Source organism: Engystomops pustulosus, chromosome 6 (assembly GCF_040894005.1).
Source record: "Engystomops pustulosus chromosome 6, aEngPut4.maternal, whole genome shotgun sequence".
NCBI lineage: Eukaryota > Metazoa > Chordata > Amphibia > Anura > Leptodactylidae > Engystomops > Engystomops pustulosus.
The window spans coordinates 82,063,781-82,091,695 of NC_092416.1; the positions used below are offsets into that span (position 1 = coordinate 82,063,781).

The 27,915-nt window shown below is 39.5% G+C and overlaps 1 protein-coding gene across 3 annotated transcripts in view; it reads left to right on the top strand.

Moving 5' to 3' along the window:
- PPP6R1 (protein phosphatase 6 regulatory subunit 1) overlaps positions 1-27,915 on the top strand; it is a 77,954-nt gene that overhangs the window by 46,282 nt on the left and 3,757 nt on the right. For 2 of the 3 annotated variants that reach the window (XM_072156775.1, XM_072156776.1), the window contains exons 4-21: positions 1,432-1,569; positions 6,295-6,360; positions 9,437-9,549; positions 10,208-10,321; positions 11,474-11,639; positions 12,009-12,161; positions 12,281-12,415; positions 14,482-14,546; positions 18,983-19,098; positions 20,322-20,407; positions 21,970-22,059; positions 23,852-23,949; positions 25,058-25,081; positions 26,730-26,787; positions 26,870-27,015; positions 27,097-27,218; positions 27,301-27,460; positions 27,756-27,856. In XM_072156775.1, the coding sequence (XP_072012876.1) occupies positions 1,432-1,569; positions 6,295-6,360; positions 9,437-9,549; positions 10,208-10,321; positions 11,474-11,639; positions 12,009-12,161; positions 12,281-12,415; positions 14,482-14,546; positions 18,983-19,098; positions 20,322-20,407; positions 21,970-22,059; positions 23,852-23,949; positions 25,058-25,081; positions 26,730-26,787; positions 26,870-27,015; positions 27,097-27,218; positions 27,301-27,460; positions 27,756-27,856 (1,951 nt within the window). The remainder of the gene's footprint in view (positions 1-1,431; positions 1,570-6,294; positions 6,361-9,436; positions 9,550-10,207; positions 10,322-11,473; positions 11,640-12,008; positions 12,162-12,280; positions 12,416-14,481; positions 14,547-18,982; positions 19,099-20,321; positions 20,408-21,969; positions 22,060-23,851; positions 23,950-25,057; positions 25,082-26,729; positions 26,788-26,869; positions 27,016-27,096; positions 27,219-27,300; positions 27,461-27,755; positions 27,857-27,915) is intronic. The other variant, XM_072156777.1, reaches the window with a different exon arrangement.

Consider the following 27,915-nt stretch of genomic DNA (forward strand, 5'->3'; position numbering starts at 1 on the left):
TGGTGACATGATTCAACAGGCTGCACACAGTGCAGTGGACGGGAGTCCCTGTATTATTTAGAAATGTAATGCAGGGACATTCCCTCTGTCGGCCATAAGACCACACCGGAACTGTAATAGCAGCTGCGAATTTGTTAATGGGTTGAGACAAATCATTAAAAGGTGCTGCTCCTACCCTTACTCCATTCCAGGTTTAGACATCAAGAACTGCATTTGAAAAACTGAACGTGTGGTCGCACCCTCACAGGCCTTACAAGGCTCATTTGGCACTTTTAAACCAATTTAGAAACTGCTTAAGTTTTTTTTTTTTTTTTATTATCAGCAAAATTGCATTTAGGGGGAAAAACCTTTTTTGAAGTGCCCTAACACATACTGTGACATTGAAAAATGCTTTCTATTGAACATTGGAAGGTATAGTAGAGCTAAAATGTCTCCTTTAAAGAGAACCCGTCGTGCAAAATAACCCCCCTAAACTAAATATATTTTCATAAACTGCCATTAGAAAACATTGCCTCTATCTCTTCATTGTCCCTCTATATGCCTGTAAACCCAAGCAATGAGGTCCTAAAGCTGTATGCAAATGCCTGTGAGATGTCCAATGAGTCATTAGCATATTCAAGCTGTCCAGCTTATTCATGAGTGGGAGGTACAGACACACCCCCAGTGCTTGACTGACAGCCTGTATAATGATGTGAGTCTGTATAATGATGTGCTTCCTGGTGCTGGTGCCCCCTGCAGCCTGTGTGTGTATAGGAGAGATACAACAGCTCCAGGATGCAGCCATGTTATAGCAGAACATGTCAGGTACTTGTGTAGCTGATGTCTGCGTCTATCACATGTGTATTAGGAGGATGCAGCATGTCAGCATATACACCAACTATGCTTTACTATACATTACACACAGACATGAGCAGGGGGAGGAGAGGGGAGGGATAACAGGGGTGACATCACTGCCTCTGACCATGTGACCAGGCTCATTTACATAATAAAGAATAGATGATTTTTATAATGATTAATGTATTAATTGACTAGATAAAGGCTGGGATGGGATCCTTGTGAGCTGCTCCAATAGGTAGTGGTGAGAGGACTAGTGATAGAGACCTGATGACAGGTGTCCTTTAATTATATTACTATTCGCTAAATCAAGAAATACTAGGAACTGCTTTTTATTGCAGGTAAGCAATTATATTGCATTCTGGCCCCTCCAAACCTATGGATCTTGCTGAGGGCAAATGTTTATCTGTGGAAGACCCCTCATCACAGGGTTCCGAAATCGATGGGCTAAAAAGTGTTATACTTTGTGTTACACTAAAAGGTTATACTTTGTGGACTGTGTAAACTAGTCTTACATAACAGGTGACATGTGCATTTACTTCACCAAATTGGGGAGTGGACCTCACATTTTTTTCCTTTCTTTATTTTCTTTTGCAGATTATATCCTTTCTACGCAAGAAGGATGACTTTGTAAACCTGTTGCTGAGGCACATTGGTACATCGGCAATTATGGACCTGTTACTGCGACTTCTTACATGTGTGGAACAACCACAGCTTAGACAGGATGTGTTCAATGTAAGAATTAACAATAACTCCTATGTGACCAAGGGTCAATTGGTGCCTGAATGCCCAGGTCAACTTTTTGCAGTTCTGCTCTGCCCTACAATGTTACTTGTATTCTTGTGTTCATTTTAGAATTGGCAGGCATATAACTAAAAAGTTATAAAAAAATGATTTTTTTGCATTACACATTTCAATAAGGTAAAATTGTATAAACCTTTACCAAAATATGTTATAAATATACTCAGTGTAAATCCATCATCTTTTTCCAGGTACAGAGGCAGAGGGTTCATGTTCTTTTGAAAAGTTTCTTCTGCAGTTCCTTATGCTTTCTGCCTTCAGTTTACAGGCTAGAGGGGGCTCACTTCAATTGTCATACATCCTGAACTGTGGCACCTAGAAACATAATGCTGGTGGCTTGAAAAGAGAATAATCCCTTTAAAATAATATCAGGATTGTGTATTTAGCTGAAACGGAGAGATTCACTTTTAAAGTTAGCCGAGAATTCAGATCTGTGATTTATAAATCACATTTTTTACTGAAACTTTTAACAGTTTATATCTTGTTTTGTATGTTTTGTTTCATCTAGAAGCAAATCCTATATTCCAATATTATATTACGCTGTATTCACACTGCGGTTGGGGGACGTATAAATGTTGTTTATGCATCCCCCATTCTCCTATCTTTCCCCGTATTACGGCGCCGTGAGCTATGTTTCTCTATGGAGAGGGATGGAGGCGAGCAGCTCTCACCCCTTTCTCCTCTCCTGTGTGCCCGCTGTGCTACGGTACGGCATTTGTGTGAATTCACCCTTAAATGGGAGATGCTCCTCTTTACTAATGACACCAGAATTGTGTTTATAGGTGCCACGGTTCTGGAGATATCAGGGCATCCATTGTGAAACGCTTAAAATGTTGTTAGTGTACAGGCATGTAACACCTGTCTTTAGAATATATAATCAAACATGAAAGTGTTTTTCTTCATTGCTGGCGTAACCAGCTGTGAAAATCTTAACAAAGCTGCTTACACTTCCAGCAATAAAGAAAAATGCTTTCAAACCAGCCAAACATGTGGTAAGGGTGATGCCACCCACACATTGCGTTTTTAGTCAGTTTTTCCCAATTATATTCAGATTATTGGTCAAAAACTGACAATGCATGCTTAAAAACGGACTGAAAACGTCATGTGTGGCATCACCCTTACATGTTAAAACTCATATGTTTCTCCAATGCATTTCAAATAGCTACACCATGTGTGACCTGCGCCCCCGGGTCAAGAGGTAACCGCCAACATTAAAGGGGTTGTCCACTTTCAGCAAATAATTGTTTGTGTAAGGAAAAGTTATACAATTTTCCAATATACTCTCTGTGTTTTCTTTTTTTCTTTCTGTGTTTTTTTTTTCTTTCTGTGTGTTCTTTCTGTATTTCCTCAAAGTTTTCTAGACCTCTGCTTGCTGTCCTGTCTGTTTGCTTTGATTGGATAGAAATCTGTTTGTAGTCATGTGATGTCACACAGGTGCACGAGCCGTTAGTATCATTGAAAGTAATAAGAGCTGTGATTTCTATCCACTAGAAGTAAACAATGAAGCTTTCTATAGCAGAACAACAAGCAGAGATCTAGAAAACCTGGAGGAATTAATAAAGGAAGTCTATTGGAAAATTTTCCAACTTCCCACTACACAAACAATATCAACTATTTGCTGAAAGTGAACTACCCCTTTTACTCGCTACTTAAGCTAATAAAGAGAATGTCAGGAATGTTCATTTATTCTAATTTACCTTCCCACTTTATATTTTGGTGTTGATGTTTCCTTTGAAGACTCTCCAATTCCTCCCCGTCCCCTTTTAATAGAGGGTGCGGTGACGGTCACATGTTGCGTTTTGGTTTGCGTTTTCATTGAGTTTTGAAACGCACTACCACAGCTGAGGAGAGGTGATTTGCTGAATTACATTACTGTTAACAAAACACAATGTAAACGTGATGTTAACACATGCTGTAACATCATTTACAATGTGTTTTGTAAACACAAATGTTAGCAGTAATGTAATTGGGCAAATCCGCTCTCCCCAGCTGTGCTAATGCGTTTTAAAACTCAACCAAAATGCAACGTGTGACCACACCCTAAGGATATATTCACACAAATATATGGGGGGCGTATATATGGCATGTATATGTCCCACATACACGGCAGTGGGCTCACGGCACCCTACAGGAGCGGTACGGTGCGGCATCGTACCGTTCCGTAGCCGGGAGAAAGATAGGATAAGTCCATATATCGCTATGGAGAGGGCGGGGGTGAGTGGCGCCGATGTAAGCCCGCCGTACTGTAGCCTAAGGGTGAAGACACACATGGCGTTTTTGGGCCGTTTTTGGGCCGTTTTTACTAATTGCGTTTTCAGATCGTTAAAAACGCATGCGTTAAAAAACGCATCCGTTTTTTAAAAACGCATGCGTTTTTTGAAAACGCATCCGTTTTTTAAAAACGCATGCGTTTTTTGAAAACGCATGCGTTTTTGTCCGTTTTTCATTGCGCAATTTCGGAAAAACGGACAAAAACGCATGCGTTTTCAAAAAACGCATGCGTTTTTAAAAAACGGATGCGTTTTTTAACGCATGCGTTTTTAACGATCTGAAAACGCAATTAGTAAAAACGGCCCAAAAACGCCATGTGTGTCTTCACCCTAAGGCTGCAGTCATACGTGGCGTTTTGAACCCCTTTTTGGCCTGTTGTTAAGCAGTCTGTTAAAAAAACGCATGCAAGCAGCCTTTTTTTTAAACGCATCAGTTTTTGTCCGGTTTTAATTAAGATAATTGCGAAAACAGGACAAAACGGATGCATTTACAAAAATGGACTGCTTAAACACGGGGCAAAAAACGGGTTATAAATGCCACATGTGACAGCAATTAAACAGAATGAGCTGTTTTTAAAACGCATCAGTTTTTTTACCGTTTACCATGCATTTGGCTTCTTTGAACCTGTTTATCAAATAGGTTCAAAGCAGCCAAACACATGGTAAACGGTAAAAAATGACGGTTAAAAACAGACTAAAAAGGCATGCTTGAATGCCTAAATCAGTGGTGGCGAACCTATGGCACTGGTGCCAGAGGTGGCACTCAGAGCCATTTCTGTGGGCACTCAGGCCATCACCAGAGATGACTCCAGGTATCTTCCTGCAGTCCCAGACAGCCCAGGACTTGCTGTGCACAGTGCTATATTAAAGTGACAGGACTACCTGGGACGACTGGAGGGGTGGGAAGGTGTGGACAGATCTGGATTATCATTGTAGCTCCTGATTCGGCCCTGACAATTCTTCCTGTTTATTGGACCCTGGAGGGAAGCTGCAATGATCATCCAAATTTCTTCTATTTTCTGCTTTATTGGTGTCCTCAGGGTGATGATATGAATGAAAAGTGTGACAGAGAAGGGAGTATAAATCCCGAATTTCTGTGATGGCACTTTGCGATAAATAAGTGGGTCTTGGTTGTAGTTTGGGCACTCGGTCTCTGAAAGGTTCGCCATCACTGGCCTAAATCCTTAGTGGAAAGCCGCTGCAGATTTTGATATTTTTCTGTTTGTTTTTTACACTGCTACTGTACTATGCGGTGGACTTGCAACAGAGAAATTCAAGACAGCAAATACGCACATAAAACGCAACATGAGTAACGCAACCTTTGATTGTTTTACATAATTACTTCAACATTAACACATTATTGGATATTTCTTAGCTAATGAGCACAGGCTTTAAGAGTTCCCCCCCCCCCCAGCAATTCTGGTAAATGTTGCGTTTGGATTGGGTAGGCATGGGGGGAAAAGAAATGAAAGTGCTTCGTCTTTTTCTGGTTCCCGGTACTAGTGTAGCTTCTGCTATTTGCACACAGATTCTCCTGAATTGCTGGAAATCATGGTACCTGCTGTGGGCAATTGGTGGCTTCAATGAGCCTTGTTGGGGGCTCCAAGACTTTCTGGGAAAGATCAGTTTTACTACCTGTGCATCTTGGCTCATTAACCTTGACTGCCCAGTGATGTGTTAATGATACTAACTAATTTGGTGCTCATGCATCAAAGCACCAGATATTAGTATTAATTCACTTCACTGCCTTTGATCCATAGAAAAACAGAATTGGGTTAAATATGAGGCAAAAATTAGCTTTCATACACATTGCACAGCATTTTCTGTGGAAACTACCTAGAGAACCATGAGGATACGCGGGTCTACACAAATTCTATATTATTACATATTGATCAAAATATTTATCCATTAACTAAAAAAACAAAACGAGCAGAATCAGATTTCCTGTGGAAAGAGGGCTCAAACTCAACCTTGATACAACCCCTTTAAAGTCAGATGGACAGTCTTTAGTGATCCGTATTTATTAGATCATGTTATACTAGATCTATTAATCTGTCAGATTTTAGGTTATGCATAACTTTGCCCTCCTATTGGTTGGCTTTGTTTGGAAATATGGCAGTAATTGGTCTATCTTACAGCCTGTTCTGTCATACCAGTGTGTTCAAAACCCTCCAGAAATGTGCAGTGTTTTGCACCAAATTCCAACTTATTTATCAATCTTTTTATGAAAGAAATAAGTTTACAGTGAGGCAAACTTTTTAAAAATAATTTTAATCATCTCTGCAGTTCTGAAAGCTAATGGCCAGCGCTTTACATACTTATAGACATTTTGTTATGTATCTTGTATAATATTATATGAACTTTTTCCCTCTATTTTGGTTTCTTGCAGTGGCTAAATGAAGAAAAAATTGTTCAAAGGCTGATTGAAATGATTCATCCTTCCAAGGATGAGAATGTAAGTTTATATTTGCCTTATTGTGAAGTTGTACCAAGAAAGATGGCAGCAGAATTGAGTGTTAAAGCAAGCCTCAAATTCACCCCTAAATATATGATTTGTATCACAAATTGCAGATACTATTTTACGAATATAACATAACACAGCCTAACAAAAAGTGATGCATACACAGCCATGTATAAAGCATGAAACTTGTCTAAAAGTTTTAACCCCCTTCACGCTTGGTCAAGGTAAATATGCATCGGCTGGTCGTGAAGGGGAGTATGGAGAAGGGCTCAGACCATACAGGGTGGGTGACAGCTGTACTACACAGGTTACACCTGCTGGTAACTGCCATGCTCGATGCTGACCCTGATCATGGCAATGAACCGGTTAGGTGTCGCAGTTGCGTTCGACTGGGGCTTCTAACAGTGCTGCATATGGGCGCCGCCATCTTTTATTGCTGATCGGTTGTCATAACACGTGAGGTTAAAGTAAAAGATTAAAAAATATATATATAAAAATAAATAAAAAACTAAAAATTCTAATCACCCTCTTTCCCAAGAACACAAGATTTTACTTGGTCATTTATTTTAATATAAGTTTGTATTACCCTGTCCCAAAATGTCTTATGTATAAAAATATAAAAACAATTATCTCTGGCAGTGAACCCCGTAATGGAAAATAGCGCCCAAATGTCTGAATTGCCACTTTTTCGCAATTTTGCCTCCAATAAAAATTTTAATAAAGTGTTCTAAAGGTTGGACAGTTTTCAAAATGAAATCAATGAAACATCATCCCATTGCACAAGCAAGGAAACCTTTAACCTCTCCGTACACTGAAGTGTTAAAAAGTTACTGGTAGCAAACAAAAAAAATCTTAGTTACAGCTTGTTTAAGGAATCCAGTTAAAAAAAAAAAACACATAACAATGCAAAAACTCCTAATGTACTCAAGTATAAGCTGACTTTTTTCTAGCATATTTGTGCTGAAAAAGCCCCCCCCCCCCCCCCCCCCCCCTGAAGAAGGAAGGGGCCTGCAGCATAAAAATGTATGCCTTTGTGCACCACAATGTACTATAACGTCTTGGTACTATTACATCTTGGTATAACACAGTTTACATCTGCTTCTAACTGCCGCGGTTGAACCTGACCACAGCACCCTACAGCGTTATCTGTGCCATTTTGGATGGCCGTGTGACATCATCTCTGGGGTTGCCGACAGACTCTTACAGACTTGTAGGACTGTCATGTCCCAAAATGCCAGTTCTATCAAAATATAAATAAGGTTTATTCCCAGTCTTGAACACGGTAAAAGAAAATAGTGCCCAAATGCCCTAATCACCACTTTTTTGCCATTTTTCCATCTATAAATATTTGAATTTAAAAAATGGTCATATAGGTCCCAAATAAAGCTAAATGAAAATATTAATTACACATTGTTCAGGATTGGACACTGAAGTTATGAGAAGGTTATAGGCCTCAGAATTATTTTTACAAAAGATTTCCATTTTTTAAAAATCTAAAACATAATTAAGCCCATATAAATGTGGTATCTCTGTCATCGTACCGACCCAAAGAATAAAGGGAAGGAGTAATTTGGAGTGCACAGTAAAAGGCGCATGAACAAAGGCCAAAAACAAAATACTGCAAATGTTTTTTTTTTTTTTTATCACTTTCACCGCACTTGGAATTTTTTTTCCAGTACATTGCATGGAATATTAAATGCCACCACTAAAAAGTACAATTTGTCCTACAGATAACGAGCCTTATGCATGCATGTAAACTGAAAAATAAAAGTTCTGGATTTTCGAACTAGGGGAATATAAAAAAAACATTAAATGAACTTGAGTCCTGTAAAGGTTAATATATTGTACCCCCAGAAATATTGACTCAAAGACTTAAACGGGAATAACTAAGGTGCCCTACATGTGGTCACCCTGATGCGCTTTTATTTCCATTGCATAGGGTTCTCCTATTCATTTTTCTTGTACCTGTATTTATGTTTTGTTATAAAGGACAAGGGGACAAAGTGCAGTTTATTTAGCTGAATTGATTTTTCAGTGTCCACTTGCTGGAGGCCGTAAAAATTTCTCCTGAGCTCAAAAACTAGTGTACAAATTTTATGAAATGTGTTCTAAACATAGCTTACTCAATTAGAATTGGGAAACGCTCAGAACTTGTGCTGAAGTTGTCCTCTTTGCAGTAAAGAATGCCTGCAGGTGACATTTTATATTGAATGCTCTGCTATAGATGCTTAGCACCACTGCTGTCTTTTTTGTGCAGTGTTGCACAACTGAACTTTTGTTACAGTTTTTATTTTAATTCTGTAATAACAAAATGCTGCTGATAATGATAAACTTTGTAATATACTTCATTAACTTCTTGCTGCCGCTGCCCCTTTTATAGCAGCCCAACGTTGGTTCCAGCAGCACCCAATGTCCTTCTTCTGATAGAAAGATGTCACAGAAAGATGCCATAGAAAGATGTCACAGCAGAAGTACCCTTAATGACAGCCTTTAAAAACTCATGGGGCGGTCATAAAGGGGTTAACAGCATTTACATTGGAGCCCCATAATTCCATTTTCCAAACTGCACCCCTCAAACTACTCAATATAGGAGGCGTATTATTACTTTAAACATCTCACTGGAAATAAGCCCCAGGCAATTTTTGTTTCCATTTATGCACAGCTTATAGTTGAGTATATACAGTATTTTATAAAATATAATCTTTATTAGAGATATTTATTAAAATCCAAACACAGGTCACATGTGAGGCAAAGAAAGAATAGTAACTATAATGAGGGACGCTCTGTAGAACGCCGTTTTCCTTTGCACACATTGGAGATGCACGGGGTTTTCTACAACATTTTGAAATAATGTCTGAGCACAGGAAAGGGGTGACGTGACTAAAACAGGCATCCTTATCCCCTCTCTTCCATTTCCTCCTTCCCAGGGCACCCAATTAGTGATTCACAGAACCCCCACTGGTCAGACCTAACCTGCAGATAAACGATAATAGTCCTCTTTGGGAGAAACCCTTTGTTTTACTCAAGTATCAAGTATTTTTCATAGTATCATATTTTTATATTGTTTCAGCAACATTCCAACGCTTCACAGTCACTGTGTGATATTATTCGACTGAGCCGTGAGCAGATGATCCAGATTCAGGATAGTCCTGAGCCTGACCAGCTACTGGCTACGCTAGAGAAGTAAGGCATGCACATATATATGTATAAATATGGCAACTTGTGTCCAGAAAATGGGAATTATTGGTCACCCATTTTATTTGGGGGACACAGATGAAATGGGCTGTGGTCACTAGCATGAGGACACTCTCTTTTCCTATTATAGTTTTTTTTTTAAGCTGAACAGAAGACTTAAAAATTTTTTCCCCATTATACCTGTGTTCAATGCTTAGCCCAGATGCAGGTGCGAACCAGGCCTTATAAACTGTTATAGTTCCGGCAACACTGTTGCGGTGGCTAGCAAAGACTCCTTGTGTCATAAATCATATGCAAGGACTCTCATCCACTGCACTGTGATTGATCCACAGAATAACACCAGCACATGAGTGGGGTTCCACAGACTGAGCACGGTTGTGTGCTGATAGCATTTTGTTTATTTTGTATAACCTTGTACAACAGGGCTAGCCTGATGCCCTGACGCTGCACGACCCAACATAGCAAGTTTTGACCCCTTCCCGGACAACCCTTGTAACGATGTGAACAAAGTAGTGCACGTAGATGCTTGTGCCCATTATGAATGCCTTGGCCTGGAAGCATGCCTGGATTTTTTGGTTAGATCATTTAGAAATTTGTGGGGGGTTTTTTTTCAAATAATTTTAAGCATCTTTATTTTTTTTTCCAGACAAGAGACTATTGAGCAACTTCTCAGCAACATGTTTCACGGAGAACATAATGAGTCAGTGATAGTCAACGGTATCCAAGTACTTCTAACTTTATTGGAACCTCGAAGGCCCAGGTAAACTGCATTATGATTTGTGTCAAATGATCAACACAAAAGGAGCATTCAGACTATTAATTTAAAATAACTCTTCCTTTTAATGTAAAGTTTGTATCTCAGTACAGGTTAGCACTTGCCAGCGTTATATACAGTGATATATCCATGATAATTCCATTGAGTGACTGAGAGAAATAGTCCCATTCATCCTTGTGCAGTGTAGAGCAGAAATCGTAGCATTTGCAAGTGTCTTTCCCCAACCCAAAGACAACTGCAAATTACAAACTGAAGCTGCAGAGGGGACAAATTACAAGTTATACAATGGCCTGAAACTGTGTTATTCCTCATGTATACATTTTGGACCTTGTGCAAAGTCTGTGGAAATTATAGGTTTGCTGTAAAATACAATGGTGAAAATAAACTTCCTTTTGATTCATTTTCCTGTTTTTACACATGAAACATGCTGTGTTTAGCTTTCTCTCCTGCTCTGCACTAATGTAACAGAAGGGAGAAGGACAGGGAAGAAGAGAGCTGTGCAACTTTAGCAGCGCTTCCCCCATTTATTAAAGAACTGGTCAAGGGACCTAGGACTAAAAGACCCCCATGACTGTTGACTGTTAGTCCCAGGCATTTTATAGCAATGTTTTTTTCCTTTTTGAAAAGTGTTCTGAAAATGTTTGCATGGTATACACTGTATATTTGTACATGCGCTAATGGTATATTCACATTAAAGGGGTATTCCCATTACATCAAATTAAAGTCATTCTTTTTATATTAAACAGTTATACAGGTTTCCCATAATATTTTTGTTTCCATTCCTTACAGTTTTGGAGGTCTCTGCTTGCTGCCATTCTATGGAAAGCTTCTATGCTTACTACTAGTTGATAGAAAATTGACCATGACACAGGCTCCTTATAACACACAATTCTGATAACTGTCTGCTATATAATGACCACTGTCAGATTTCTGTCCATTAGTAGTAAACATAGAACCATATATTGACAGCAAGCAGAGATCTAGAAACTGTAAGGAATTGATACAGAAAGTATATTGGAAGATATATAAAAAAAATAATAAAAATTAAAAACAATAATTTGCTTAAATGGGAATAACGCTTTAAGACTCCATGGAGAGTTATCTCTTATCTGAGTGAATGTCCACTTTTTTTTGTAGAGCGGAACTTGGAGGACTGAACGCTTTCTACTGTAATTTAGAGGGTCAGTTGGAGATAAATCCTCCTAGTACAGATTCTTCCAATACCCAAGCCAGCATAGGCACATTGTTGGCCATAAAGCAGAGTTTAAAAGACTTTCATCAGCTCCTCATCGATCCTCCCAAGGTATTTATGCCATTTACACATCATTGTACAACCACCACGTCTGAAAGCCATGTGATACATAAGGACAGGAAACTAAAGATTAAAATAGATTTTATTTTCCTCTGATGCATGCTTTTTAGCAGATATTTTTTTTGTACAATAAAGTATTGTTCACTTATCATCTTTACTACTGCTTTATGCAATTTGGCTTAAAAGTTAAGTTATTTTTATAAATGGCGATATCACAGAAAACTATGCATTATCACCGTATGTTGTAGCATTTAAGAAAACTTGTTCACTAAAATTTGCAGATCACTGCTATGTGTGAAGTCATATGACCGTTTCTTCATGCAGAAAGTGTTTACATAAATTTTCATTATTCCTTTTTAGAAGGAAAGCTTGCAGACAACTTGGGGTGTTCTTGATCCACCATTGGGGAATACACGACTCCACGTGGTGAAAATGCTTACGAGCGCAGTTAATGCTAATAACCAGGCTATAAACCAGGAACTGATAGAACTTGATTCAATAAACACCATGTTGGTAAGTACACACAGTAACTTCCTGTAACATTTCTGAGCCTTGTACTTCTCACATATAAGGAAATCAGACTTGAATTTATTTCCTGTTAAATTTTTTAAATATTTCTTTAACCTTTTTAGAATTTGTACTTCAAGTACATGTACAACAACTTTTTACACTCACAAGTGGAGGCCTGTATTGCCACAATTTTGAATTCAAGTTCGATCGAAGATGCCAACGAAAGCAACGGACAGGAGAACTTGCTTGTCAAATATGTAAGAATGTTAATAATATTAATTTATTATATATTTATATAGCGCCTACAGATTCCGCAGCACTGCACGGAGCTTGCCAAATTGGTTCCTGTCCTCATGGGGCAAATAATCTAATCAAATGTTGCCTTGTATAAATAAAGGGAGTAATAACTTATTTCCTTTAACTTGGCACATAAAAATGTCTACAGTGAAACAACATGAAATTGCTATAATTGGAACCCCCAATTTTCACAGAACAGGAAGTCTTTTTGCTTATGTGGATCAGTAAAATGTTAACTAAGATTGTATTTATTAAAAAAAAAAATGTATCATTCAGAAAATGACTCTCGTTCTCACATTGGGGCACACAACACCATGGCTAAAGGCCCCACCTGTAGGTACTTAACACTGGATGCGAAAAAAAATGTTGTAGTCTCCGGGCTCAGTGGGCTGTACCCTCACCACAGGCACTACGTTGATCAGTTTTTAGTCTTGTGTCTGTAAGAGGCAGACATGATTTGTAAGCAGGTCTTCTGCTTTTCCTTGTTTTTTTTTTTCTTTTCTCCTTTTTAGGTTCTGAAACTTTGCTTTTGCATCAGGATGGATGTGGGTAGCCACACTGCCGCTTTCCCCCCTGGCAGGTGCTTTTTCGACAGTCACCCATTCCTCTCCAGAAATGGGATTTTTGTACTTGGCGTAAAATCTGTTTCTTGTTGCTACATTGTGGGACACAGATCCCACCCTCTGCTTTATGTCCAGCTGGTTGTGTTTATCTTTGGTTCAGGACATGTTGGTTACATTTTTTATTTATATTTTTCCTACTTTTGCAGAAACTGATCAGCATAGGGCCTGATGTGTGTGTGTGTGTGTGTGTGTGTGTGTGTGTGTGTGTGTGTGTATATATATATGTATGTATGTATGTATGTATGTATATATATATATTTCTCCTAGTGGCTGGAACTATACCCATGGTGGTGCTGTGTCTCCCAATGTAGCAACAAGAAACACATTTTACACAAAGTACAAGAATCCCAATATCCTTGATGTATGGAGGAGATCCCAGTGTATACTTTCACAAAATCTTCCCTGGATTCGCACATAAATGCAAGCCAAAATGCTAAATAAAGCTGAGAGTACTGGCAGAATGGTCATTACAGTGATTTGATACAGGGAGTCCCTTCCTCCATGTGGAACAGCAGCACCAATACTAATCATGGTCAGTGCTGCTGTTTAGCTGGAAAGAAGGGCTTTCATTTATCATATATCACGGTGATGCATACAGTCTGGTTGGACTAGGATTTAGGGACCAGCATCAGGTTTGTGTTTTAGTCCTCACTATTGGTTCTATTATGGACTGCATGAAGGAGACAATCACTGCTTGAACAACTCAATAGGGGGGGTTGTAGGTTATGTAACCAAAGGCTAGGAATAGTAAATAACTAATCCAATAGTGAACTATATTATGCGTAGAGCACTTAGTTTAGATTTGAAATATTCTCCTGTTGAGTAAAGTTACATGCAGCCTTTGTGGTATTTTCTGTAATCTTGTAACCTGCATTGTGCAGAGCACCTTGGTAACTTACACTTATGGGCAAACAGTGAAAGAACTGAAGCATGATACCAATCAGAAAGAGGATTTTGCTAGCGTTCCTCTTTAATGGGGATGTCCGGGCTTTACAAAAAATGTATAGCAGGCCGGGAGGAAGATGTGCTATAAAATATTATATGCGCCTCCTATGACCCTCCCTTAGACTGATGTGCAGTCTCTCACTGCTGTGCCTTGATTTGTTTACAGAGGCTGGCACTCCCGTCTGACCACTGCCACACAACTGATACAGCATCTGTTTCAATGTGTATCAGGCCTGGCAAAATAATTGGACGTGAGCGCCGACCTCTGTAAACAAACACGAGCACGGCAGTCACAGATGGCACCGCAGAACTACGGGAGCGCCCAGGCCTTCTGTACATTTGTTGTAAAGCACAAACAACCCCTTTAATGTCTTATTGGGACATTTTGAGATTTTGGAGGCAAAGCATTGAAAGTGATGTGCATATTGATGTATACAAAATATACTTGTCATTAACAGCTTCTACAGAAATGCCAGCTTGTGCAGAGGATACTTTCAGCATGGGAAGATAATGAAAAAGAACAGTACGTGTATATTTTCATGAAAGCTATATTATTTTTATTTTTTTAAGGAAGGTTGAAATGTGTAATATATACAATACTCCATTATTTCAGTATTACCACACAAAGCCACCAATTACAGCGCTCCTATTAAGTGGAAGCATAGAGAAATTGTTCCCTGTCAATTTGTGCCCCCAAAGTAAGAAAAGAACAAATTTTATTAGATTTTAAAAAATTCTCACATCTGCAAACTGTTCATTAACCAATTGCCCTTCCAGGACTTGATTTTTGTATTCATGAAATTTTTCATAAGGTCCTGGAAGGGCAGCTAGTCATGGACAGATAAGATCACATGATCTCCATCTCCAGCCATTTTATGAACACAAGTGACTGGCTGATGAGGTAAAAGACATTTCTGAAGGAGGGGCTTCACTTTACATTTCAAGAAAGTGGTGCAGAACATTTTATAGATATTTATTGGTAAAATGACTAATATCTAGATCCCCCACAAACGCACAAAAAAAAAAAAAAATAAACATGAGGAAAAAGTGGCAAAATCCTTTGACATTTTTGGAAATGTCATCAATTTATTGGCTAGAGCAATTTTCACATATTTGATGTGTACAAATAAAACCAAAATTACAGCTTAGGGAATTGTACTAATAAACTAATAAAAACCATATATTTTCTGAAGGCAGACCATTTTCATAATTGCATTAAAATTTATAAACATAGGCATTTGCAATTTTGACACAAAATGTAAATCTTTATTTATAAAAATGCATGAAACCCTGACCTTTTTATTGCAAACAATGTTCCCTAAACAGAAAATAATTTTTCACACTTTCTAGATGCAAAAGATGAACACGTGTAGAGTTCATAGATAGATCATAGATAGATCATTTTTAAATCTTCATAAAATCACTAAAGTTGGATTAACTAAAAATCTGCTTTTCAGCTTGAGATTTTAAAACTGTCACAACCTGTAAAACATAGCGATTTAAACACATTTAAAAGTAAATGTTTGGAAAGCGGACAACCTGCCAACTGCATTTATCTTGGTCAGCAGTTGACAGCCCATACCACTGTGATGCAACTTTGTGACAAACACATACACTCACCGGCCACTTTATTAGGTACACCTGTCCAACTGCTCGTTAACACTTAATTTCTAATCAACCAATCAAATCTCCTGCAGTTCAAACTGAGCATCAGTATGGGGAAGAAAGGTGATTTGAGTGCCTTTAGACGTGGCATGGTTGTTGGTGCCAGAAGGGCTGGTCTGAGTATTTCAGAAACTGCTGATCTACTGAGATTTTCACGCACAACCATCTCTAGGGTTTACAGAGAATGGTCCGAAAAAACATCCAGTGAGCGGCAGTTCTGTGGGCGGAAATGCCTTGTTGATGCCAGAGGTCAGAGGAGAATGGGCAGACTGGTTCGAGCTGATAGAAAGGCAACAGTGACTCAAATTGCCACCTGTTACAACCAAGGTAGGCAGAAGAGCATCTCTGAATGCACAGTACGTCGAACCACAGACCACACCGGGTGCCACTCCTTTCAGCTAAGAACAGGAAACTGAGGCTACAATTTGCACAAGCTCATCGAAATTGGACAGTAGAAGATTGGAAAAACATTGCCTGGTCTGATGAGTCTCAATTTCTGCTGCGACGTTCGGATGGTAGGGTCAGAATTTTGCGTCAGCAACATGAAAGCATGGATCCATCCTGCCTTGTATCAACGGTTCAGGCTGGTGGTGGTGGTGTCATGGTGTGGGGAATATTTTCTTGGCACTCTTTGGGCCCCTTGGTACCAATTGAGCATCGTTGCAACGCCACAGCCTACCTGAGTATTGTTGCTAACCATGTCCATCCCTTTATGACCACAATGTACCCAACATCTGATGGCTACTTTCAGCAGGATAATGTGCCATGTCATAAAGCTGGAATCATCTCAGACTGGTTTCTTGAACATGACAATGAGTTCACTGTACTCAAATGGCCTCCACAGTCACCAGATCGTAATCCAATAGAGCATCTTTGGGATGTGGTGGAACGGGAGATTCGCATCATGGATGTGCAGCCGACAAATCTGCGGCAACTGTGTGATGCCATCATGTCAATATGGACCAAAATCTCTGAGGAATGCTTCCAGCACCTTGTTGAATCTATGCCACGAAGAATTGAGGCAGTTCTGAAGGCAAAAGGGGGTCCAACCCGTTACTAGCATGGTGTACCTAATAAAGTGGCCGGTGAGTGTATTTTAAAAGAAAAACATGGCACAAAAAACTCTCCTCACAGCGGAGGTTTACACCCAAAGGAGGATGTAAAAATTTGTCAGTTGAGCAGAATTGTTTATACCACAATACTCAACATCAACAAGAATTTACACTCTTAGAAATGCTTAAAAGAAAGCCATGTAATATTTGGTTATAATACACAAATGTTCTAAAACAGAAAAGATTGTCCTTTTTTAGGCTGGATTCACACGACCGGTGCACAGCAGGCACACGGCAGCGGGAGAGGAGTAGGGGGAGAGCGCTGCTCACCCCCGCCCCTCTCCATAGGGATACATGGCGCACGGCGCCGTATGCCCTGAAAAAATAGGACATGTCCTATTTTTTCACGGGGTATGGGGCAGTACCCGTAGGGCCGTGCGCCCATTGCCATCTATGGGGGACGTATATCGGCCGTATATACGTCCCCCTTGCGGTCGTGTGAATGCAGCCTTAGTTGACTCCAGAAATGTGTGGTGTCCAGGTACAACTAATCCAAAGTTATGGCTCTTAGTAGCCAGAATGTATTACATACGTCCTTGGCCCTGAAGTGCCACCCTGTGAGCGCTTATCAGATATGTCCTTTGGGAAAAAGGGTTAAGGTGTTTATGCAAAAGATGGGTTAAGGTGTTTATGCGCGCCGGGTCCCGGTGCATGGACGAACGAGCCCTCTCCATAGCCGGTAATCTTTGCTGCATATTGAAGCAAAGGCTTACCGGTAACACCCGCGATAGGCGCTATCACCGATCGCGGGTGTTTTCACATTGATCGCCACCGGCAATGTTGCCGGCGGCTTCAAACAGATGGCGGCACATGGGCGATGACGTCACAGGGAGCGGCGATTCATTGCCATGACAGCTTGGGGTCTCACGAAGGCCTGAAGCTGTCTTGTTTTAACCCATTCATTTCAATGTGCTAATTGCACATTGCAATGAATGAGGAGGAAAATCCCCATATAGTGCCATACTGCAGTATATGATAGAATCGATCAGACAACCTAGGGTTAAAGTACCCTAGGGAGTCTGAAAAATAGTAAAAGTGAAAATAAAAAAAAAGTTTTAAAATAAATAAATTATAATAAAAATACCTAAAAATTCACCCCCTTTCCCTAGAACTAATATAAATATTAATAAACAGTAAAAATCATAAACACATTAGGTATCGCCGCGTCTGAAAATGTCCGATCTATCAAAATATAATAACGGTTTTTCACTGCGTTTAACCCCGTAACGGAAAATAGCGCCCAAAGTCAAAAATGGCACTTTTTTGCCATTTTGAAAAATATAAAAAAAATTAATAAAAAGAGATCAAAAGGTCGTAAAGTCCTAAAAAATTATAGCAATGCAAGCGCCATCTAAAGTCGTCAAAAATGATACCACTTACAGCTCCATACACCAAAGTATGAAAACGTTATTGGAGCCAGAAGATTACAAAATACCCCCAAAAATTTTAATTTTTGCAAATGTATGAAAACATTATAAAACCTATACAAATTTGGTATCCCAGTAATCGTACCGTCCCAAAGAATAAAGTAGACATGTCATTTGGGGCGCACAGTGAAATCCGTAAGATCCAAGCCCACAAGAAAACGTCGCAAATGTCTTTTTTCACCATTTTCACCAGGGTTGTCATGTGCAGTCTAGCAATGTCATATATACTTAAGAAAATTGGACAAATCATTTTTGATGTAAATAATTATTAAACTACCACTGAAAAAAAACATGCAAAAAAACTAATCTGCTCTGTTTTAAGTTTTTAAGTTTTAGAGAAGCAACCAAAAAAAAAAAAAAAACATTTTGGTGTAGACAAATGTCACCCTTGACCCTTGTTCTAGAGGTCAAAACACTGCCTGTTACAAAGGGTCAAGATGACTTATCAGGGTTGTTTTCTTTTCACAAATGGTTAGCACACATCATTTTATGACGTGCCACATAGAAGATATTGTTGTGATCTGTCAATTCAGCCCTCTGCCCGTTACCAACCAAAAATGGCAGAGATTTCTGGAGAGCCAACCATTACTTTTCCAGGCCTCTAATGGAAAACTGTATGCAATTGAATGAAAACTTTACATATTGGGTCTGAAAACTAGTGTGAAATTCCCATGTAGGTTCTACAGTTGTTGTACTCATCTTTTTTTTATGGTATCTATTTTATTCACATTTCCTTGTAAATGTTCACATTTCAGGTCAGAAGGCGGAAGGAGGAAAGGCTTTATGGGACATCTCACAAAAATCGCAAATTCACTTGTACAAAATGCAGAAAAAGGTCCCAACAATGTGCTCATTGGCCAGCTTGTTAAAGGTGACCATGTTTTTGCTTGGTATATTTCAATACATAATCATTTTGTGAAACATGATAACTAGAGATGAGCGGATCCGATGTTTGGGTTCAGCCCGCGCGACATGCACATATGGCGGATTGCTGGTCAAACAGCCAATCAAGCAAATTGATGCCCCTAGCCAGGTAGCCATGGCTAAGGTGTCCAGCAATATGTGCCAGTCACACAAGTCAAAACTGTACACAAACATCAGGTCCGATAATCTCTACTGATAACTTAAAGGGGTATTCGGGGAATATGAATGTCTGCTGCAAAAACCCATAATTCTACAAATAAGTGAATACAACAGAACGCAATGTCATTTATCACAAATGGAGCTTAAATGGTTTGCTTTTATGGTTTACAAAATTTTATGGGCTTTCTAAAGTAGGTGGAGTTATTTCCAATATGGCCACCACTTCAAGTCCCATGATCCTTCAGTTCTCAGCAACGGCTCCTCCCTCATAGCTACCATAGTAATGATATGTGTAACTGCCATCACCGCACATTACCTCACTGAGATGACGATAAAGGGATAGTAGCACTTTAATTCTTTATTGTAGAGTATGTAGAGTAGAGAAAAAAAAATTAAATAACTAATTACATATTAGCTTTTAATTTAATGACCCATTTGAATATGAATTATGCTTATTCCTGGAATACCCCTTTAAAGGAAATGTACCATCAAAATCAAGCATGATAAACCAGGGGCACTTATTCATAGATCCGGGCAACGTGACTGTAAAATTTTCTATTTCTAATCCATAGTCTTATTAGCATAATAAATTAGAAAGGTGAACCAGAGACCCCGTCACTGCTGGAGCTGCACAGACTGTATCAGAATCCCCCCTGTTTCCTCCAAACTTCCCCCTCCCTCTGCCTGATGTAATCTCGCAGCAGCACATGAAGTTTCACCACACAGTGGGAGGGGAAAGTACTCCCACAAAGTGTAATGACCCGTGAAGCTGCAGCACGGTGGGGCTCTAGTAACAGCTTTGTGAGCCCTGTAGGCTAATTAGCATAATTTTTAAAGGAAGGGGAGCAGGAATAGCAAATATAAGAAAATTGCCATAGTCGCAGTGCATGGATCTTTGAGTTAAGTTTTCCTGGTTTATCATGATTGATTTGATGGTAGATTTCCTTTAAACTTTACACACTTTTTTTTAGTATGGTAAATGAATTAATGATGGCCTTCCTATGCACTCAGAGCTCCCAGAAGATCAGCAGGAGCAGTGGGAAAGCTTTGTCTCTGGATCTCTAACAGATACTAACAAGAAGAACACCGTAGACCTTGTAAGGATTGTGTTTTATGTCTTTATTCATAGTATTGCATGTACACTAGAACTACAGTTTAAGTTGGTGGCCCGTGACGTTTATAGGGCATGTGTAGAAGGCCTACTGATACAGGGAGGTAGAATGGATTGGGTAGACTCTGGGGCTGCTACAGAGACGCCAAACTGCAGTGATTAGAGCTTGTCTTGCCCCACAAGACTTGTCATGGCTAAATAAATAATTTTTTCACTGTACAAAAAATACAAATTCAATGTGGGATCACTGCAATCTTTAAGAGCAACAGAGTAATTATGTCTTTTTTACCGCATGGTGAACTCCCGAACCAGAAATTCAACAAGAGTATGACAGAACTGCTGTAACCATTGCGCTTCTGCCTGCAAAAAACATATGGTTATGGAATTACTCTCCATCCATTCAGCCACTACTAATAAATTCTATAATTTGGGCAGCATTAAAGTGGCAGGGAACAGTTGTGTTGTGCCCTGAGGTTTTGTTATAAGCTTATGGATTTCCTTTAAGCAAGAAGAGTAAATACAAGGGAAAATACACACATAGAAGACGCAATAATATTGAAACCCAAAACATATGATCTTGCATGTAAGGACATACCAACACCGGGGTAAATTTATCATACGCCTCATATGATTAAAATCCCTTCCCCTCCCGGGGCCTCCTGATGTTTTTACCGGACTGCAGTGGCGTTCCCCTTTACCCTGCCTTGTTTCAATTTGCACCATTAAACCAGTGATCGCTTGGCTGGAATGGTCACGGTCTGTATTCAATGTGCAGGCACAGCTGGTCTTGCCCTACTTAAAGAGAACCCGTCAGGCAAAATAACCCCACTAAAATAAATATATTTTCATAAACTGCCATTAGAAAGCATTGCCTCTATCCCTTCATTGTCCCTCTACATGCCTGTAAACCTAAGCAATGAGGTCCTAAAGCTGTATGCAAATGACCTGTGAGATGTCCAATGAGTCATTAGCATATTCAAGCTGTCCGGTTTATTCATGAGTGGGAGGTACAGACACACCCCCAGTCCCCAGTTCTTGACTGACAGCCTGTATAATGATGTGATGCTGTATAATGATGTGCTTCCTGGTGCTGGCGCCCCCTGCAGCCTGTGTGTGTATAGGAGAGATACAACAGCCCCAGGCAGCCATGTTATAGCAGAACATGTCAGGTACTTGTGTAGCTGATGTCTGGGTCTCACACATGTGTATTAGGAGAATGCAGCATGTCAGCAGATAAAGCACACACACCAGCAATGCTTTACTATACATTACACACAGACATGAGCAGGGGGAGGAGAGGGGAGGGGAGGGGGAACAGGGGTGACATCACTGCCTCTGACCATGTGACCAGCCTCATTTACATAATACAGAATAGATGATTTTAGAATGATTAATGTATGAATTGACTAGATAAAGGCTGTGATGGGATCCTTGTGAGCTGCTCCAAAAGGTAGTGGTAGGACTAGTAACGCAGACCTGATGACAGGTGTCCTTTAATACCATGACCACTTCTCATTTATTTTATTATATAAAAATGTGTTTCTACAGGTGAACACAAGAAATATGCACTCATCCAGTGATGATGAAGACAGTGACCTGAAGGAATTTAACTTTCCCCAAGAGGCAGTTCTCCAGCAGGTAATGTAGCAATTTCCCTGCAATGCAAAGTTTTATTGGGAAACCTAATAATTTCCTAGTTATTTAAAGGATACCATCTACCATCTCATCTACCTCCCTATCCCATCCCCATGTGCAGTAATCTTAGTTTGTTTCTTGGAATTGCCATATTTTTAAGAAAACAAATTTGAATGTTTTAAAAATGTTGTTTTCTTCAAAATGCGGCCAGTCCAAGAAATAACAAACTAAGATTCCTGCACTGGGGGACGGGATGGAGAGATGAGTACTAATCTAGCACAGTGGTTTATCTGTGTAATCTCTGTGTGCACTATATAAATAAAGTATTATTAATTATTATTACCATTAGTGGACCTAATGGTAGATGTCCTATACGAAGCCTCTCTAAACAATACTAATTTATATGTTGTGATCAGGCTTTGTAAGTGAATTATATGTTTGCCGTTTTCAGTTGACTGGTTAACAAACATGTATAGACTTGCATACACTGACTTTCTTTAAAGAAAATATACTATCAAAATCAAAGGGGGCACTTACTCATAGATCCAGGCACTGTGACTGTGGTAATCTTCCTATATTTGTTATCCACAGCCACCTCAACTTTTAAAATCCTGCTAATGTGCCTGAAGTGCCTCTGTGGGGTGTTACCAGAGTCCCTCTGTGCTGTGGCATCACAGGCTGTTAAACTGTGTTGGAACACTACCCCCTCCCACTGTGTGCTGAAATGCCCTCTGCGGACATAGAAGGCAAAGGGAGGGGGGAAGTGCCGTGGGAGCAGGTAGGGTGTGAGACAGTGTAACTGTCTGTGAAGCCAGAGCATGAAGGGGTTTTGGAAACATGCCCTAGAGCAGTGACGGCTAACCTTTTAGAGCCTGAGTGCCCAAACTTCAACCAAAAGCCACTTATTTATTACAAAGTGCCAGGGCAGAAATTTAAGCAGTAATTTATTTCTCCTTGTTCTTTGACAACTTTCAATCGTTCAGCCTCCTAAGGACACCAACTCAGTTGAAAGGAGGGCAAATTCATCTATCATTGTAAGATTCTGCAGGCAGATTCTTTGAGTCCTGTCTGGTAAACTTCATGCTGGGGTGATGGCCTGGGTGCCCACAGAGAGGGCTCCGAGTGCTGCCTCTGGCACCAGTGCCATAGGTTCGCCACCACTGCCCTAGAGCCCTTGTGACTCATTAGCATAATTTCAAGTTGATTTTAGAATAGAGGAGGCCATTGATGAAAATATAGGAGAATATTACCACAGTCACTGTGCCTGGATCTATAAGTAAGTGTCCCTGGTTCATACTTGATTTTTTAATGGTAGATTCCGTTTAAAACTAATGCAATTAAACTATTCAGTAAACCATGTGTGTGGTCATGTCAGCTGTTTGAGCCCGTTTTCTGCATTAAATACTGTCCAGCACCGATCAGTACTGCCTCTGAACATAATGATTTGATATCCCTTGTAGACAGTGTATAAGAAAAACAAGTGCACCAGCAGGTTAGGTTCCACAGGATAGGGCCTAACTTACTGATCGGTTGGGGTCTCGGTAATTGGGGTCCCATAGGGTCCCAGGTACTTTTGTCAGACCCCTTATCACTTCCTGAGATTAATGGAGCATACGGCCGCGCTTGACCGTTCTGGTCTATTCATCTATATGGATATAGAGATTATTTAGGTACCCCTTTTGCTTGTGTACCTAAATGATTCATCGCTTCACATTATTTTACCCTCATTTAAAGTCATTTTGCAGACATCTCATACATTCTACATGCTTGATGTGCATGTGTCTGATTCTTCCAGGCTTTTGTCGACTACCAAATGCAGCAGATGACCTCTGCTTTCATTGACCATTTTGGTTTCAACGATGAGGAGTTTGGAGAGCAAGAAGAGAGTGTCAAGTTAGTATTTACTATCTATGCATATAATTTATTATTTAAGTATATTTATGATTCCAGTTATCTTGGCATACCTTATAATGGCTTTGCCAAGCTGTCCAATGTATAATAAGATGAGCTTACTGAAGCTACTAGTCTATATTCTGAACCGTCACAACGGCAAACAAATTGTATGCCCTTAGCATTTTGAAAGCATTGAAAAAAAATTACATGATAAATTATTGGGTTATAGATTCACAAAAGGACAGAAATAGTGTCCCAAATGTCTATAGGTTAAGTGCAATATCACTGCTTTAACCATAATGACAGCAATATCCGACACAACCCATGGACAGGTGCACATGGAAGAATGCAGCCATGTTGTTGCCTTGCAACCTCTTAAACATTAGAAGGATACCTAATATTTGAGCAAAAATGGTGGTGTGTCATTTAAGTTAGGCTTGCCAGGGCTGTAGTCCAGGCGAGCATACCGCCATGTGCTGCTCACCCCCTCATAGAGAATTGAACGAGGGGCAGTGTAACACGGGAAAATTAAGACATGTCCTTTATTTTTCCCTGCACAGTGCCATGAGACAACGGGCACCGATATCCTTCCGCAAACTGTGTGATTGGATATCGGTTCCACAAATTCGTGTGCAAGGGCCCTATGAGTATGTTTCTTACAAAAATATGCCTGCTGTCACTGTCCTATAAGTAACTATTTACATGCTTGCAAAAAAAACCAGCGCAGTATCATTTGGCCTCTAAATTCTTATTCTTTATCGGCTGGGGTAGTGTTATGAAAATCTTTTAAAAGGATCCTCTTTATTATAGAAAATAAGTTTCTCTTGCAATCCGAGCAGCTTCCTTTTTGCAAGGTGACAAATGCTGTCAATATAAAGATCCATATAAGCATGCCTCTCACCTAAGCTACATGTAGTTGGTATCTGAAATCACTGTGTGTTTCTGTCCTTGTATTTTGAGTTATTTGTTTTTCACATTGCCTTACTCTGCGTTCTCACGTCTAAGATTGTAGTTGTGACCTATAGTTGATTTAGCTTTGCTACCTTTTTTTTTCCTTCCACTTTAGTTTGATGTGTTTGCTATTTCTTTCTCTTCCTCTAACTTGCAGTGCTCACTTTCGACAGCTGAAGAGGTAAAACATGCTTACACAGTTATGGTAGGGCATTACACGGTGACATGTACCCTTCAGCCTTCAACTTAAGGATTTTTTTTTTTATTATTGCAATTACATTTTTTGTTATGGCAAGCATTTGTTTGCTGTGTGATGTTTGGCTTCACATAGCCCATTTCATTCTCATTGCCACCTTTTATATTGTGTTGTAACTAGATAGGCGTTCATTGACCTTCCAACAACATTTCTTTTCCATCCCTAGATGACTTTTAAAAATTAATCATTATTTTTAGCATTTAAGTTTAAATATGTACCAACGGAACTGGTTTATAGAGTTTATAGGGGGTCTGAAAGGGCCTTCAACTCTATTAATTTTCATACCTTTACAACCATACAACTGTGTCCTTAAGCAGCGGACCGGTTAACCAAAGACCAACAGAGATGCAAACTTATTTTTGAAACACTGTTAAAGGGACTCCTGTGCTAGAATGCCTTTTTTGAAATCTCATCCAAAAGTCATGTGAAAATGAGCAGAGAAGAGTCATTATTTACCTTAGAATAGTCAAGTTTAGAGGCTGCAGTGATAATGTTACTTCAAACACCACTATCTTTGAATCTATAGTACCTGGAAACATGATGTCATATTACAGATAGGAATCACATCTTTTAAATTGCATCAGACTTGTTGGTCTGTGATTTTTATCTGCAGTATGCATTTCCAAATGTGTTCTGTAGCTCCCAGAACCACATCTAAAAGATGAAGCATGTTTCTAGGTAATACAGAGCTGAAGATAGGGGCATCTGAAGTGACAAGCACCATGTAGCGTTCCTGTTCTCTATATAGATCTTTATTTTGGCCATAAATGCAGCACGTTTTTGACCCGTATTAGCAAGTATGGCACCCTATCCATATAACATACATTGGGGTGGAAAATGATGGCTGACAGAATGCACCTGCCACAGGTTCTGATCTCCCATGATACAGCATGTATATACGGCAGCATATGATGCACAGCTGTATGCAGCACGTATGAGAAGCATATTTAATATGTTCCCATAAACTTCTATGGGGCATATGGAACGGAAATACACAAGAAAATAGGACATGCTCTATATTTTTAAACATCTCAAGTAGGGTATGGTGGACGATACGGCTGTTGAAATGGATGCTAGACCTATATACGACTGTTTCTATACACTCATGTGCAGGAGGCCTTAACTTAATCTGACTCTTCTCTGCTCGTTTTCTCGTGACTTTGGAGGAGATTTGTTTTTATTGGTAAACGGGTGAGATTTAACAAAATTTGGGAATTCTAGAACCCTACCTGAGTGGGCTGCTAGTTTAACAGAATAATATCTGGTGTCAAGTTTCTTTTTAAAGTTCAATTTCATACTTCGTTGTTGGAAGTCCAAAAGCAGCTGCCAAGCGGCAACACGCATCACATTTGCACGATATGTATGTTTTTTTGCATGACGGTAGCTGTGACACACACGTCTTGCACCCTTTACATGGTTATGTTGGAGGTGATGGTATCAGAGACGCTGCATGAGAAAATGGCAAAATCTCTCCAGTTCTTTTTCTTTACCTAGTTGTGTTTTCTTTAAGTGCTTGTTGGAATGCTAGAATTGTGGCTTGTATTAAAGTACAATGTTTATTTTTGTTTGTCAGTGCTCCCTTTGATAAAACGGCCAACATCACATTTTCCCTGAATGCAGATGAAGAAAGTGTAAGTTTTTATTTTGTCAGTATTTATTTATTTATTTATTTTTTTTGAAAGATGGTTAATAATTCATTTTTTTTTTTTTCAGCAAAACTCCAACTTGTTTGAAATTTGCTACAAGGAGCGCATTCAGCAGTTTGATGATGATGAAGACGAAGGCTCAGATGGAGAGGATAACTGGCATGAAAAAGAGATCCGTTGTTCTTCAGGCACAATGCAGAGTACTGGCACAAGGTAATCAAAGGCCATGACCTCTGGTCTCCTTCATTGCTGAGTGATTCTTGTCCACATCTTTCCTTTTTTTTTTTTTTTAAGGAGCTGTGGAAGCACAGATAGTGAAGATAGTCGAGATTCTGATGAAGAGGAGGAAGATTCAGGTGGTGGCGCTAGTAGTGTGAATCCTTCAACAACAGATCCAACACGAGAGACATTAGAGGGTGGGAGACTTTGACTGAAGCTCTTACGTTATTTCATATAGATATGACATTGTGATAATACTTTACTTTTACCCCTCTACAGAACCTGGATGGACAGCAACCTTTGACTCCACATCTTCAGATTCCTCCGTTTCCCCATCGGTTACTTCAAAAGATACAGGTTCAGCAGTGTGGGAAGAGAATGCGCCTAACAATAGTGAAAAGGGCTGGGCTGTATTTACAGATCTCAGTAAAGAGACCAGGTTATTAAATAAATAAATTTTCTCTTCCACATAAGCAATAAATTAATGGCAGAAAATGATGTTCAAGGAAACTTCTAAGGTTGTTCACAATGCAGATTTTGGTTTTCGTTGGCGTTGTTCACTTTCCTTGACAAATGGTGCCATCTCATACCCTTGAAAAACTGTGTTATAAAAATAGAATTTTGTAAAACTTTCTAATGGTGGAATGTATGAGGTTGTTAACTGTTTGATTAGTCCAAGTATGTCTTTTAATTCTTTTATTATACAATTTAATCTCTGTAGTTTTCTTTTACAGTTCTCAATCGACACCTCCTGCTGAAGCGCCTGTAGCATCTGAAAACTGTTTAGCTCAGGAAGTAAATAATTGTGAAGCAACAGATACTTCTATAAAAGAAGGTAAGTCATTACTGCTATGGAACTTTATTTTAACCCCTTAAGGACGCAGCCAGTATATT